Genomic DNA, 16355 nt, shown 5'->3' on the forward strand with positions numbered 1-16355 from the left:
GACTTTTGCTCTTGAGTGCGTAGCCATCAATGGATTATATATGGAACCGAAGCATCTCTTGTGACGTATAAAACTTAAAAAAGGCAAAAATATGTTCTAGTTCAGTTGATACAATATTACTATAGTATACTATTGCGTACACAACTTTTGCTCCATGTTCGGATCATTTCTCAGTGGCACCTTCTGATTCTTGGTGATTCTCCACATTTTCTTCGATCCCTATTTGTAACTCATCTTCTGCTGCGTCCTCTGTGGTTGGTTCAGTATTCAGCACTCCTGAAATAATAATAAAAAAAAACTAACCTGTTACAAATCACGCAGTTTTGTGGAAGAAAATATCAATGGCTTTAGATGGTTGAGGATATTAATTCATGTGCCAACTCAGCTCATGTTACCTGGTTTCTTCTTCTTCCTTGAAGATCTTCTTGATTTATCATCCGATGCTGTACCGAGAAACAGATTGCTATATTTAGTCAATACTCTTTCTTTCTCCTCGAGCATTCCTAAAAGCTCGTAAGCGTCCGCCACTGACTGCACAATCTTTTTATCCGTAGGCTTACGTCCATAACTCTCTAGATCCTTAAACAGCTTCATAACCCACAACACACGTTCAAGGTTAGCACAAGGACATAATACCTTACTCGGTCAGTTAAGTATTATCTTCCATTTAGTGTTGGTCTCAGTGACGAGTAACTAAAGCCAAGAAGATAATTGCAAATATAGCAAGGAAAAGAAAAAAAACAAACCTTAACAAGTTCTTGTAACATATTGTTCCGGAAATATATGCGAATCATTTGTAAGCATAACTGCCAAGGCACGGAATGTAGATCATTCCCTATTTTCTTACGCCAGATTGCATGCGCCTCTTCTACTCTACGATCCATATCCAACGCCCGTATCAACTGTCCATATGTCCCCATCGTGTTCCCTTGTCCCTTACTTAGAATCCACTTTATTACCTACAAGCCATTAAACATGAGAAAAAAATAAAAAGTCTCTTCCAGATTCTTTTCTACCTTTTTCAGTTACTATAAACTAGAGGATATGTACTTCGGTGTTTGATTATTCACGGTTTCATGAGTCTCAAATAGGAGAAAAGACGGGAGATGCATTTGGGTGAGACACGTACCTGAACCATTCGATGCCATTGATGTTCCTTTTCAAGAATAGCTATTACTCTTTTGAGGGAAGCAATGGGGAAATTGCGTTCCCAAGCCACCCAAGCATCCAGAGCTCCATAGACAGCCTCTTTGTTATCTTCAATATCAAGAAGCTGCAGTTTGTACAGATAAGCCAACGACAATACAAACAAGCAACCGTTAGTAAAGGCAAACGGCATATCTGAGAAATTTGAACCTATTTTTTTTGCTTACAGTATTCACAAGAAACTTGATTTTATCCTTCTTGGGTATGTTCTCCCCAGTTTGATGCTTCCTAGCGGTTTCAGCTTTTTCCTCCTCAACATCTTGCTCATCCTACATCAAGATGAAAAATACGGATTTGCTTACTGACAAGTAAAACAATGAGAGACACAATCCTCAGGAAATTGCTAACCAGAAGTATATGGATCAAAGAAATTTATTTTTGATCATTAGAAATGTCAGTTCTATATTTGACTACTGAGAGCTACAGGTCACTTCAGGAGAATATTTTATTCACGTGGCTTAGCTTGTATTATATATGTAGTTGAATATCTATTAAGACCTGCTAGGGAGACGAAACACAAAGCCAAATCTCCCTACAGTGTAGTGTATTTATGTATATCACACCTCAGTATCCAGAGAAGGTGTATGAGATGCATGGGAATCAGCCACAAACTGATAGCTCATCGATTGGACCCTTAGAAAAACGGGCTTGTTTGTTTGATTGACCTGAGATATTAGCACAATGAGAGATGTATACACCAATAGAATCTAAAAAAAAAGAAGTGAAAACTTACCCCAAGAAGAATATGATGAAATGGACTTGTAAGCACACCACCAGCACTAGGAATAGCTATGTGATGATGATTACTGGAAAAAAAAAAAGAATGGTAAAAGCATCAGAGGATCTGAAAAGAATCATAACTAATTAACCCAAATCAAAACATTAATACCTTACTCCATTGAAATGAGGAAACATTCCTTGCTCACCTGTTACAACAAATAACTTTCAAAAAAATTAATAGAATTCACCATGACTTTTTTTTAAATCATGCTATAGAGATACCGAATGTTTATAACTAAGATTTCAAACCAAATCAGATCCAAGTTCGAACTCATTTTTAACAGAATCATGTTGACAACTCAGTGATATTATCTTCAGAGTGTATAAAAACGAAAATTCATCAGCAAATATACTAACCATTACATCCTCCGGTGAAGAGGTTTCGCGCGGAAGAAACAGTAGCTAACGGCGCCGTTAGGTTTCCGGTTGCTCTAGCAACGGCGCTTCTCAGGAGCGTTGTACGAATTAGAGAACCTAAACCCGTCATCGGAGTCGGACGGAGGAGAAGGAAGCCGGAGGCGGAAATGGAGTTTCTGAAAACATTATTTATTAATCTTAAAACGACAGGCCCATTAGTATAAAACGATAGGCCCATTAGGATAAAACGTGAGCAAGCTCTCGACCAAAATAAGCCCAAATGGATCAAAACATGCTCAGCTAATTTAAGTGTGTTCAGAGATTACTAGTTGCCTTAATCTGATGAATAGAGATTACAGCAAAATAAAAAAATTGTTTAGCTCCATAGTGGATCAAACATCCTCAGCTAAGTGTGTTCAGATTACTATCTGATGAATAGAGATTACATTAAATCAAAGCTTGTTGTTTAGCTCCATAGTGTATGAACCATTGAACAATAGGAAACATGATCAAATACAAACCGAAGATAACTAATATTAAAAAAAAGAAAACAATATATAGAACCATTATAAATATGAGGCCTCAGTCACCCAGTCCTCGGACACTTATTACATATATAAGCTTCAAGTCCTCTATATGACCTAGATAAGCAAAAACTTTCTTACCCTTAGGCTCTTTCATTCCTCGGATTTCAACTCTTCTACTAGTTTTCCTCTCGAGATTGTAGTAAAGAACATAAAAAGGGTGGGATACTTTTCTCGGAAACAACACTATTTCCTTTTCACCAGTCACTACACTAAAGTAAATCTTGTTGTCTTGTATAGCTTCATTCCTCGACATGGGAAACTTGTAAGTATGCTTCGACCATTCTTCTAATTTCCCCGAGTCTTGTGGAACCCACAAGTCAAAACTTGTACTTGCTTCTTCACCAAAACTTCTTTTCATCTCAAGTGAAGCCAATCTACCCTTGTAGTTTATCAGACTTGTTTCAGGTTCCATTGCTCCAAGGGAACTTTCCGTAACTCTAACAAAGCTGTACTTCTCAGATCTTACGTCAAAGCACACAATCATCATACGAGCATTGGGAAAGTAATGCTTATAAGCTTTGTAGTACAAAACACCACTGATGCATACACCACCAGAGATACAAGAATGAGATGTGCCACATTCGATCCTTCTCCAAGACATTTTATCAGTTTCTGATATTGTCAGAACTTGATGCTCGTCAAAGATGGCGTTATCTCCTCCATGTTCTCCTGTTATTGTCAGTACCTTGACTTGTTTCTCAATCGGATCATAAACAAAAAATGTTCTTATCCAACTAAATCTCTCCCGTCTCTTCGCATCTGGTAAAGTAAAGCATTGTCCAGTACTAGGGTTACATATCTTCCACAAAAATATACCTTCTTTAACATAGAACAAACTATTGATATGTCCTAATGTATAGAAACGTCCACACGGCAAACTCATCTGATAATTGGCAGCTATAAAAAGATGAGTTCTCATCTGTATTTTCAGGCTGAGTTGAGGAAGACAAGAACAACTTGAGATTATTCTTTCCGCAGGCAAACAATATCTGTGGTCGAGAGGAAGATCTTGTCAGGAAGGACTTTGTGAAATCTTGACCGCTGAGTGTGGAATCCCATTACTTGGATACGCAATGAAATCTCGCTATAGATCTCGACGGTGATCTCAAGAGTATCTCGATTATGAGATCATCTGGAATCTGTTCTGAGTGTTTTGAAAATCTTGTACGAATGGTTTGATGATCATCCTTCTGGTGCAGTGATTCCATGGCGGTGACGGTGAGACACTAGCGTTAAACCTAGCTTGCGTTCCAAACTATATATATATGTGGTAAATTAATTGGCAAATCACTTAGATAGGAAAAAAAATAACAAACAAAGAGAAAATTTCCCAAAATAGTTTTAATTAAGTAGTAAATTGATTAAGTTACTTCAAAACCTAAACTCTTACCTCTAACAACCTTACCCCTTAAATATTAAATCTTAAACCTAATCAATAAAATCAAACTCAAATGTAAAACAATTTTATAAGAAAAAAAATAATAATTAGTTTTATTCTGAGAATTTTTTTCCTCTTTTTTGGTATCTTTAGAACAAAAAATTGTTGGACTTACCTTAGATAGCAAAAAGAAAAATTATGACAAAATAGCATACATGGAAAAAAAATCTTTAAGCAACATTAATTAAGAAAAATTCGTTGAAATAGCATGAGTTGGATACAACTTTTACATTCAAACAAAATATCATAACATTGGATTTATGATTTAGTGATTATTGTATATGGTTTATTATTAGAAGATGAGGTTGGGTTATAAACCTTTATAAATGACTAGAAGGTTTCCGATTATAATAATTTATATAGTTCTTTTTTAAAACAAAACTTAATCTATTTTTTAATATATTTTTAGAATTTAGTTTTCTCAGTACATATTACTGATAATTATTTTAAGTTTTTTTATTGAGAAAACTAAAATCTAAAAAGAATATTAAAAGAAACAGTATAGCTTTTCAAACCGATGAAATCTCGAATTGGATGCTAAAAAAAAGACTGCCAATGTAAAATCAGTTTCAGAGCTCGCTGATAACCCCAACTTCCACTTTCTCAAGGAGTGAAACATCGTTTCAGCCTTCTTCCTAAGCCTCTTAAACAATGGGGGCTAGGCTATCATTGAGTTTTTAGAAATCTCAATAGGTTTCTTTTTTTGCTAGTTTCCACAAACATCGTTAAATTAAGGGATCATTTTCTTCTTTGCAGCCTTGTCACCTGTATATCAAGAAACATAAGGCGGGGAATTTAAATTGATGTAAAACAAATTTTGATTTAATGTATGAATTTATTATTATGACACCGAAGATAACCCAACTGGGCCACGGAAAGCTTTTGGCTTAGGCCCATATTGGGGTTTTGGTTGCCACGTCATTTTGGTCAACAAAAATCACAGTGGTTTAAACCAGTGTCTTGCAGAGAACATGATAACTCACTAACTCAGTGCTTAACAACGATTTATCCGGTTACAAACCAGTGTCTTGCAGAAAACATGAGATTGATGCATGTGCAGACTTTCATAGAATTATGTTATTATTATTTTATTTTTGGGTCAACTTTTAGGGTGAAAACTTGCAAGTATAATATCGAAGCATTTAAAACAAAGAAACGATAAAAATGGACAACCATGTATGAACCTTTTCTTTTAGTAATAGACACCTACTGAAGCAAAAACAATAATAATACTGAGTCATAAAATTCAAGTAGGTCTGAACTATATGTTTAAATAAGACGCTAAAAGAAAGATGCAATGTACATCTGCAACAATCTTGGAAGACGGTTTAAACTAAGCATTTACCTGTCGTCCTAAGCATTTAAACCCGAGGCAATTAAAGTTTTAAGCACCTTTATCTTTGCCATACTTGGCTACTTCCATCCATGTTGTACATAATTATTAGTAGTGTTAGACTTTGTATTAATTAGTTGTGCTCATATTCATACCACTTGAGCACAAATACACAATAGAAAAAGCTCACTCTTTATCCTATTTGCTTCTGTTTTCTATGGCTCTAGTGGTATGCATATTAACCAAAAACATATAAGCTATTGTCAGTAACTTATGCATAAATTAGTTTTTTGGTGTAAATATTAAGATGTCATGCAGTTGTTTACCTACATAACATATTGTAAAAGATTTATTTTTTTAAAAAACTAATATATTGTAAATAAGAATAAGAAATTGTAGTTTTTCGTGGCGAGATTTTGGTAGTAATATTCAGAGAGAGAAAAGTTTGGTGCTATTATACAAATATTGTTTTAAAAATCAATTCGACTTTAATGTATAACTGTTTACCTAATTAACATTCTCTTCTTTTTTCTTTACTTTTGCTTTGCCTAAATAACATCACTCCCTTTAAATTAATTTATTCTATTATGATGCTATAATTATTCTTAATTTCATTCATCATATTTTGATTTTTTGTAACGATTATTAATCTTTCTTATATTTGCAAGTTTATTAATCATATTTGTTAGCTACCACATGCCGCATATTATGTGTGACACGATGCATGACGCTTAAAATTCAAATTAAACTATTTCCGTTAGTTTAATCGAAGTTCTACAGTAGAAGAAAAAAGAGAGCTCACCAGAGGTCAAGAAGACACCTGAGGTTGATGGTATGCAGAGAAACATGTGATCACATGGACCTTCCCATCTTTCACTATCACACTTTTCTCTTTTTTTCTTTTCTGAGGGAACCATTTGACTCAAATCATTTATTATAGTTCCATACCCTTTCAGTTATTACAGTTATGGAGATAGTTGCATCTCTATCTTCTTTTCCCTCTCTTTCTTCCATTGGCACTTTAGTAATCCATCTTGTACCACCATTTTAATGTTTTCTTTCATAAATTGAAACTCATCATTTTCTCTTAACATATGTATTAGTATAGGTGTGATGCAAAATTAAGACTGTTAACATAGATTGAAATGTGCCTTGTTTTTTTTTTGTTAACATTTAAATCGCAATAGAGATGGCTAATATATACTAACATGAATCTTTCATAGATGATTTAATTACGTATTCATGTGTATATTGGTATATTTAAATCATTATACTAGTATATACTGTATACAATAACATATATGTTAGTAAAATGAAAATCTAGTTATATTTATGTGGGTGCTCCAAAAAACAAGAAAAAAAATTATATTTATGTGGTATGCGAACCGGTCCATCAGCTTACGCTTCATACACCATATATTTCCAATCGATTAATAATTACCAAGAAAAAGTTACATTTTAGTGCCGACAAATATAATGCACTAAAATCATACTATAACTATTTGTCGATTTTAAGGTCTATAGGATGGATCATTACCCTGATGATTTTCATAATTGTGGTTTTAACTTTTAAGTGAGTAGCACCTGTATGCCCCTAACCCAGAGCCGTGCTTGTAGTACAACTAAAAAGGCATTTGCCTTGAGCCCCCTAGAGATTATGAAATTTTAGGGCCCCTTATAATGGTTAATCACTCCTGATAAAATGGTTTTAGTGTCTTTATTAATGTGTTTTCACCTGAGTTAAATCCTTTTTCACTCATATTTTCCTTATTATTTTTCTTACCTTAAAAAACATTTTAACAATTTTTTATTTTATTTTAAAGAGCAACTATATTTGTTTCTTATACCAAAAAAAATTATTTGTTTGTAGAAAAAAAACAACAGTTTTGTAAGAAATTTTTTAATGTTTAATTTCTCTCTGTAGTTATTTTACAAACTATGTATAATTTAAATTTTTATGACTACTATTTAGAATTTGTAAAAAAAAATTCAAATTTGCCTTAGGCCTCAGAAATCCCTCGCACGGCACTGCCCTAACCTCGAGATGTCAACGTCCCGTGACTTCAATAACATATAAGGGAGTAAGTTGGTCAAACAAGCAGTAATCCATATTCCACAGATTACAGATAACGGTTAGGAGAAAACAAATGTTCGAATATTTTCATGTTGCCACTATATACATTCAACTCTATTCATAAATAGTACATGAAAAAGGTAATAATACAACATATAGACGGCATGAAATTAGGTAGGCTTTTAGGCTAGATTTAAAATTGTAACATGGGATTTTGGGTCCCTAGCTAATCAGTTATATTTGTTTTTTTATTAAGTCACATGATTAAGCAGCTGACTCTACCGATCGAATCTGATTAATGAAAATAGAAAGAATGTGTTTGTATATATAAACAAGCAGGAAAATATTAGTTCTAGAGAAAACAGAAAATATTTTGGCAATTTTACTATAGCAATAATTTGTCCTTTTCTCTCGTATAGTTTTATGTTAAATGGCTTTTTTTCCTTTGCGAGATTCTCTGGCAATAATGACACTTATTGGAAGAAAGGAATTGTTATCTTAGTTTACAAAAATACAAAATTTATTGTTTATTGTCTTACCAAATAATTTTCAGATGCTAGAAATGATTGGCATTACATATATACCCACCAAAAGATTTGACCAAAATTTGGCTGATAGTGTCATAATTTCATGTCAGTTTAATTTTATTTAGTCCACTTGGTCTTCATTTAGTTAATTGTTTTTTTTCCTGAAAAAATATTGATATAGTTAATTGTTTGTTATAAGACTGTATACATTAAGTGTTAATAAAAGCTATAAATAAAATATTGTATCCTAATTTGAGATACTTTAAAATGTAACAATTTTGATCGAAAAAAATAGAATAGCATGCTTAACAAAGTCACACCAATATAACTAAGAAAAGTGACTGATATTCATATAAAACCAGTTATATTATAGTTCGAAAAATATTGAAATATTATATTATTCATGGTGCCGCGCGTAACACTAGTTGGTTAATATCATGAGAAGCAAATATGGGTTGGTTTTGCTAATGGTCAAACGCAAGATCACAAAGTCAAATGAGTTTTTTAAGAGAGAATTTTCTGATTAGCTTAGAGGAGTTTGTTATTCCATTTTCCATGTTTCCATGTGATGATATACACATATTCTGCTTCCCAATCGTATTCCTTATAAATATTTCTCTTAGTTATTATTTTCGAATAAAACACAAGCACAATCCAATATTCTCCCACTCGAGAAGATTTTATTGTCCACTAAATAAGCTATAATATGTACTTGTTTCTAATGAATTTAACATTTATAGTGTCCTGGGTTATGATTAAGAATAAGAGATACTTCTGAAGTTAAATTTAATTTATTCAATTTTGTTATGATTAGCATCTACTTCGTTTGCAAATTAATTTGTAAAGCTAACGGATATCATACATGATATATGTACATATGGAAGAAATGCATGCACGTATATCGTATATGCACGCAGTAAATCAGATCAGTGAACATGATAGTTAATTTTTCTTTTTCTATCAAACGGCTAAACATGATAGTTAATTTAAACCATCATTCCGTAAGAATATTAATTAAATATGCATGCTATCGGTGCATTAATGTCAATTCTCGAGGTTTCTAGGAAATGGAGAACACACCATTACCCAAGTCTTGGACATGGTAAACGTTATCAGTTCCCTAAATCTTTTTAGTTTTCACTTTGCAAATTCTCAATCAACGAGGATCGAACACGCCTTCAGTTTTGATTCTCTGCATCAGATTAACCAAAAAGATAGTGTATATTCCAAGAAACATTCAGCAACTACGTACCATTATCCAGACATATATATATACACACATGTAAATGTAATCATATACTTATGTAGTATGCGTGAAAATGAAATCATCATTTAATAAAAGTTACAGTACAAAACAATAATTTTTACTGAGAGTACATACAATGTTAGTAACTTCTATTATTGTTTTCTCACTTTGTAATTTATTACGTCTGTGTCACGAATTTATACCAACTTTGGTATGTATTGCCAACTTCTTAATTCATTTCGTGGACTATAAATCATAAACATGATATCATTAGGATCTCTTACGTATGTTAATTAGATTCTATGAATCATTCTAAAGTGTAACTATATACGGTTACATTTTACGAGATAGTTACAACGAAATGTGATTTTTGATAAATGTGCTTTTCGACATATTAAGTAGCGATATTACTATGCGCTGACACAAAAAGAAAGTAGCGATATTACTTTGGTAAACGAGTTATGATATACTGTATTCTTTACAAATGGTCGGTGAAACTAAAGGTGAGATTAAGAACATCCGAATATTCTCGAGAACTTCTATTCAATTTCGTTTATCATCCTAATTGTATATGATGAAGTTAAATTAACTAAATTCCCTGCCAAAAGCAAGCGCATGTTGGTTTCCTCTAGATTGGTGCATTTCAAAGATATTTTGATTCGCATATAAATGTAAGAGACCCTAAACATAGTAAATTCAACTCGGTCTTTTCATAGTTCTTTATTCCAATAAATATCGATTGATTTTACGTGGAATAAAAAAAATGACTCTTAAGTTCTGACATTTTTCATTAGTTTGATCATACGAAAATTATATGAGTTTGTTTCTTATAGAAATATCTAATGAATTGTGTAAAGCAACAGATTATAGAGAGAGAGTATTGATTAGGTGATATATTTTTAAAAATATCTTGTAACCTTTTATACAATAAACTTACTAGTGTTGTAAATTTTGACTGTAACAAATTGCCTATCTCGTGACAAAAAAAAATTGCCTATCATATATACAACAGTAGAAACGTACAAACAGAGGTTGTAAGGAATGTTGTTCTAACAATATACTTTTTATACTAGTATCGTACTAACTTAAATTTGATTCCTATTTATCACCGTTGATAGTTGTTTGGTACTATAAATCATACAGCTTCCCATTGGCACTCTAATTAGTTCGAATCAGTAATGGGAGATCGAGCAACGCGTCATGTTCTCAATCGAGGAAACGTTAACATCTTCAATAATTTGTTTCTAAATATCTTTTTTTTTGTTTCTAAATATCTATCCATTCATATACAAATAAAGTCAATTTCTTCGAACATTCATGCTTGTTGCTTATTCCAATAAATTTGTACGTTTAATTTGGAAATATGCAACATTACAATGCATGTCTTAACAACCAAATTATATACTTATAAGAATAGATAGGTTCATTGGATCTTGACAACAGTTTCTCTTCACCACACACAAAAAAACGGAAAACTACAAATGTTATACTGTAAATCTATTTAAAATTCAGAGTTTCTAGATTCTTTTTGCAAAATTATGTTAATACGAAGGTCGAATAAATGGCTGTAACGGCTTATTCCTTTATAATATTCGAATTTTCCCTTATAATATGTGCAACAATAAACAAATTATTTGGCGTTTTGGTTTAAACGGTTAGTTCAATCATCTCACTCGGTCATATACATTCAAGTCCCAACTAACGATCATTAGGACATATATCATTTACAAACAACTTCAAATCTATAACTAACCATACTAGAAAGATATATGTAGAGAGAGAGCAATAGAACTGTCTGTATATAATCTACTAGTCTAGTGTAAGTTACCTATCACAACCTTATTATCTGAAACTCGAGTATCATGGTATGCAATATGCATAATTATTAAACCTAAGTCGTTAATGGCTCTCGAGGTGTAAGTAAGTATTCTGTCATGTGAGTTGCCAAAAATGGGTATCTTTTTTTGGTTTTATATCAGAATAAATCACTGTAATTAAACGAAGTAGATATAAAATCCAATTAAGTAGGATTTATGCGTTTAGTTAACTATACTAATTACTAAACCAAATTTCAGTTTTATACAAAGTACTACCAAAGAAATAATTGAAACCAAAACACACATGTTATCATCAAATTGTTACTAGTCTTAATTATCATCATTTGACACCAATAGTATACTTTCTTTTAATGAACACAAGATAGATAATCTTTGATGTGGCGATATCCGTTGAACCCTAGGTCAATCAAAAGCCACAAACTATTGTTATTTTATTTATAAACATACATAATATATGTTTATTTATATGTTTGAGGTGAGATTCATTTCATTTTTTTATGAAATTAATTTATTATTCTGTGGACTTGGGAAGTCTGTGGGATGTGTAGCCACTCCTGATGGAGGTTTAACCACGTTGCCTCGAATTCCACAGCATCGCAGAATTCTAAGTTTTATCTTTTGAAAGAAAAATAAATTGATTTTTAAAAAAATGAAAACTTAAATTGTATCTAAGAAGGACTGTGAACTAGGAGTAGTATTTATTTCAATATATTATCCTATATATATATTACTCCAAAAACCATTTATGGGAGTAGTGTTCCAAATAAAATAAATCTTACAAGATGAAGACTTTTTTTTAAACACAAACTTTCGTTAAATTCAAATCAAAGGATTACAAAGATAAGAGGGAATGAAACATCCTCTTGAAAACAAAACCAAGTTTGAATGCGTCGATAAAGCTTTCATGATAAAGTCGGACAGCTGAGAAATAGTCACAAGTGATGTTGAGAGACAGTTCTCACCAACGAAAGAAACCGAAGTAGTCTTGATTGCACCTTCAGACCCCGTACAGACCGCTCCACAAGGTAACAAACCGGTGAGTAAACTGAAACTAAAGCTCGGAAAAGGATCCGAGAAATTTTCCCCATTCATAGAAAGGAGACATGGTAGTGCGGAGGTGAGAGTTATACGCCGACAACATGACCTTACAAGCTTTTGATGGCTCTGAACTGGACGCCGGAATGGACTCCCACCTACATCGGACACCAGATTTACAATCAGATGGTTTAGAGCTTGACGCCGGAGATGAAGACTATAACATACATATATAGAATGAGCGGATGTGGAATTTTTTTTTTATAATTATCGTTTGAAATTTATCTATATATACATTACGAAAAAGTACAAAATACTAGTATTTTTTTGTCATCAATACTAGTATTTTTCTATGGTTAGTTTTATCTACCTCACTAAGATCTACAACAAGCATAATCTATTTGTACTACATTTGTCAGGTAAAACTATATATTTAACATATTTAACCACTGTGAATAATCATACTTGTATCACTTTCATCAGTTAAGATAGTTTTTAAAAACTTACCTCAATTAATTTGAAGTTTTCAGAACTGAAAAACGTGCTACAAAATTTTTAATGTCAAAAAAACTTTTAAAGTAGAAAGATTGACTAGTTACTACCAAATTAAATAACTTTCCACAAGAATATGTACTCTGGAAAAAATATCGATGTGCAACAAAAATAAAAGTTATATCTAAAAGTAAGTATATTAATAAAAGTACTTATATAAATTTGTATGTGAACAAATTTTTGATGAATAGTTTTAAGTGACAACTGCGATATTTTTAACAAAAAAATCACAGATACCTGTTTTCCCTAGAAAAGGACCAAAGAGGAGCAAAAAGAACCCCGATGGACCTTTCATGTTTATACATATACACGATCATGTAGCAAAATGCGTTGTCATGTCTCTTCATTAGAACCGATCATACAAGTAACATATATGTATGTATCTCTCCTTTTTCCCTTACTTGATTCCCACGTCGGTAGCAACCTGACATCAAACTTAATTATCTTGTTTTCTTTCCCTTCTCAAGTGTATATCCAAAGTCATGTCTCTACTCTCAATACGCCATGGGCTTCTTTTTTCACTAACGGCAATTTAAATAGGGTTGTAATATATATGAGTGATGAATGAGAATGTTCACGGTAACAAGATCGAGAACATATTGATAAAGCCAGAAAATTTTAAATATATGACTACTACTCTTAGTAATTGAAAGACCTTATACTTTCATCTAGTATACGTAGTTCATATATGACATGCAAAGAAAGAGGATGCAAAAATATTCAACCACTTTTCTTCTCACTAATTATTGTATTTGTTGGACGAGGATTAAATTAATAGCAATAAGTATAACATAAGAAAAAATAAATAAACAAGTAATAGTGGGTTGCAAGCTTATCATTTGAGAATTAAATAACACTAATCATTTTGAAAAAAAATATTAATTTTACAAATACCAATTTGCTTCAAGTCTTCTTCTCTATTTATACATCTTTCCAATCCAACGAAAGACACACACTTATATACACTTAAACCTTCCCTCCTCTTGTCCTAGAAAGCTCTCCATAATCTGAATATTTTTTCCACACATTCCTTTGTTTTTTGCTATTCAGAACTAGACAAAAGTAACTTCAAACCTCTGTTGTAAAATGCATAGAAATAATAACAAGAAGTCACTCAACATCTCAAGCATGTTCCAAAACTTCATCCCGGACAGCAACATTTTCTCCCGACGCTGCATTTGGGTCAACGGTCCGGTCATCGTGGGAGCTGGTCCATCGGGCTTAGCTGTAGCCGCCGGCTTGAAACGCGAAGGAGTGCCGTTCATAATCCTCGAGCGAGCTAACTGCATCGCTTCCCTGTGGCAAAACAGGACGTACGATCGTCTCAAACTCCATCTCCCCAAACAGTTCTGCCAGCTACCTAACTACCCCTTCCCTGAGGATTACCCTGAATACCCTACCAAGTTTCAGTTCATCCAGTACCTTGAGGAGTACGCAACGCACTTCGACATCAACCCTAAGTACAACGAGACGGTCCAGTCGGCGAAATACGACGAGACGTTCGGTCTGTGGAGGGTTAAGACCATTTCCAAGAGCGGGCAGCTCGGTTCTTGCGAGTTTGAGTATATCTGCAGGTGGCTTGTGGTGGCTACTGGTGAGAATGCTGAGAAAGTTGTGCCGGATTTCGAAGGTCTAGAGGACTTTGGCGGTGATGTTCTTCACGCCGGTGACTACAAATCCGGTGGAAGGTACCAAGGGAAGAATGTTCTGGTCGTGGGATGCGGAAACTCAGGCATGGAGGTCTCTCTTGATCTCTACAACCACGGAGCAAACCCATCAATGGTCGTTCGTAGCTCTGTAAGTACCAAAAGTCCAAGTCTTTATAACCTAAAAACAGAGCATCCCCTGTTTTTAAAAACAGAGTGTCTTATCTTATACTCTGTCTTGTTTGTTCTTATTATATCAGGTTCATGTGTTACCGAGGGAGATTCTTGGGAAGTCCACGTTCGAGCTAGGAGTCACCATGATGAAGTGGATGCCGGTTTGGCTCGCGGACAAGACACTGCTCCTACTAGCTAGGATTGTGTTGGGGAATACCGACAAATACGGTCTGAAAAGGCCAGAAATCGGACCGTTAGAGCTGAAGAACAAGGAAGGTAAAACACCCGTTCTCGACATCGGAGCGCTGCCAAAAATCAGATCGGGAAATATCAAGATCGTCCCAGGAATCATAAAGTTCGGTCGAGGAAAAGTTGAGCTAGTCGATGGACGTGTTCTTGAGATTGATTCCGTTATTCTAGCTACTGGTTACAGAAGCAACGTCCCTTCATGGCTTAAGGTAGCAACCTTCTAGACAACATCTTTCATTGTTTCTTTTAAAGATCTAGCGTAAATTTTTATAACATTTAATGATGTCGGAAGGAAAAAACATGAATACCCACCCGACCCGGTCCGAGTTTAGCGAAAACCCGACTCAAATGTGTTATTGAATGTGAGCAGTAAATGCAAAAGAAAAAACACAATCTTAGAAAAGATAGAAAGAAACGTTACATTTAATGTTTTGATCGTGGTACTAATTGAAGTCGTTTTAAATTATACTTTCAGGACAATGACTTCTTCTCCGATGATGGGATACCGAAACACCCGTTTCCAAACGGATGGAAAGGAGAGGCGGGATTGTATGCGGTCGGGTTCACGAGAAAAGGATTGTTCGGCGCGTCGCTGGACGCGATGAGTGTGGCTCACGATATTGCAAACAGGTGGAAAGAAGAATCTAAGCAACAGAAGAAAACTGCTGCTGCTCGTCATCGTCGATGTATCTCACATTTCTAGTTTGGAAAAAAAAAAATATTAGGGAAAGGGAAAAAAAATACAAAATGGAGAAAGGGAAAACAAAAATTAAGCCCTCTCCTATGAAGAACAAACCCAAAAAGAAGTGAAAATAAAAGAATATTTGGGTTTTCTTCTTTATTTTATGGAAGATGTGGCTTTTTTATATATATTCTGATTTTTATTATATTGTTTTGAGTGTGCTTTATTTTCCTTCTTGTTGTGTATTATTTTTCTTCTTCATTTTAGATTTTGAACTCTGTAAGAAGTTTTGCTTAATCTAATATGACATATGTTATTATGTTATTTTCTTATCTTTATGATCTTTTCAATTGATTAAACAAAACAAGGAAGGGAGAAATAAACAACTACTATTATGCAAAAGTAAAACTAATATCATGCAGTTTAATTATTGGAAGAAAGCTCATACGTCAAGAGCTGTTGTTTAGGTGTTTTAGGAATCATTATACCATTTTGTAATGATTTTATTTTGACAAATGATTGATTTCACATGATTATCTTCGACCATTAATACAAGATAACATGATTACTCATATCCCAGGGAACAAAACATGCATTTATGATTTATGTAGGATATGCAAAATCCAATAGG

The 16355-nt window shown here is 33.5% G+C and overlaps 3 protein-coding genes across 3 annotated transcripts; 1 reads left to right on the plus strand and 2 right to left on the minus strand.

The window, feature by feature from the left end:
- Positions 1-58: 58 nt before the first annotated feature.
- Positions 59-2511, minus strand: LOC130508488 (pentatricopeptide repeat-containing protein At4g21190). Its single transcript, XM_057004024.1, has 9 exons — positions 2344-2511; positions 2096-2132; positions 1940-2012; positions 1770-1871; positions 1374-1475; positions 1130-1273; positions 747-959; positions 396-588; positions 59-276 (listed from the first exon to the last, which is right to left on the minus strand). Exons 1-9 carry the CDS (start codon positions 2471-2473, stop codon positions 164-166), a joined length of 1107 nt encoding a protein of 368 aa, XP_056860004.1. The 5' UTR covers positions 2474-2511; the 3' UTR covers positions 59-163.
- Positions 2512-2925: 414 nt separating this feature from the next.
- On the minus strand, positions 2926-3414 carry LOC130495230 (F-box protein DOR-like). Its single transcript, XM_056986620.1, has one exon. It carries the CDS (start codon positions 3412-3414, stop codon positions 2926-2928), a length of 489 nt encoding a protein of 162 aa, XP_056842600.1.
- A 10547-nt stretch (positions 3415-13961) lies between these two features.
- On the plus strand, positions 13962-15832 carry LOC108858138 (probable indole-3-pyruvate monooxygenase YUCCA3). The gene is made up of 3 exons (XM_018632109.2): positions 13962-14770; positions 14880-15251; positions 15518-15832. The coding sequence occupies exons 1-3, from the start codon at positions 14060-14062 to the stop codon at positions 15743-15745; spliced, it is 1311 nt and encodes a 436-aa protein (XP_018487611.1). The 5' UTR covers positions 13962-14059; the 3' UTR covers positions 15746-15832.
- The last annotated feature ends 523 nt before the right edge of the window (positions 15833-16355 follow it).

This window comes from Raphanus sativus, chromosome 1 (assembly GCF_000801105.2).
Source record: "Raphanus sativus cultivar WK10039 chromosome 1, ASM80110v3, whole genome shotgun sequence".
NCBI lineage: Eukaryota > Viridiplantae > Streptophyta > Magnoliopsida > Brassicales > Brassicaceae > Raphanus > Raphanus sativus.

Excerpts from the sequence above, each read along its gene's own strand:
- LOC130495230 (XM_056986620.1), bottom strand. The coding sequence starts at position 3,414 with ATGATTGTGTGCTTTGACGTAAGATCTGAGAAGTACAGCTTTGTTAGA.
- LOC108858138 (XM_018632109.2), top strand. The coding sequence starts at position 14,060 with ATGCATAGAAATAATAACAAGAAGTCACTCAACATCTCAAGCATGTTC. Across the intron at positions 14,771-14,879 it reads CAATGGTCGTTCGTAGCTCT|GTTCATGTGTTACCGAGGGA; the intron begins GTAAGTACCAAA and ends TTATTATATCAG. Across the intron at positions 15,252-15,517 it reads ACGTCCCTTCATGGCTTAAG|GACAATGACTTCTTCTCCGA; the intron begins GTAGCAACCTTC and ends TTATACTTTCAG.
- LOC130508488 (XM_057004024.1), bottom strand. The coding sequence starts at position 2,473 with ATGACGGGTTTAGGTTCTCTAATTCGTACAACGCTCCTGAGAAGCGCC. Across the intron at positions 1,476-1,769 it reads CACCTTCTCTGGATACTGAG|GATGAGCAAGATGTTGAGGA; the intron begins GTGTGATATACA and ends ATCTTGATGTAG. Across the intron at positions 960-1,129 it reads AATGGCATCGAATGGTTCAG|GTAATAAAGTGGATTCTAAG; the intron begins GTACGTGTCTCA and ends AATGGCTTGTAG.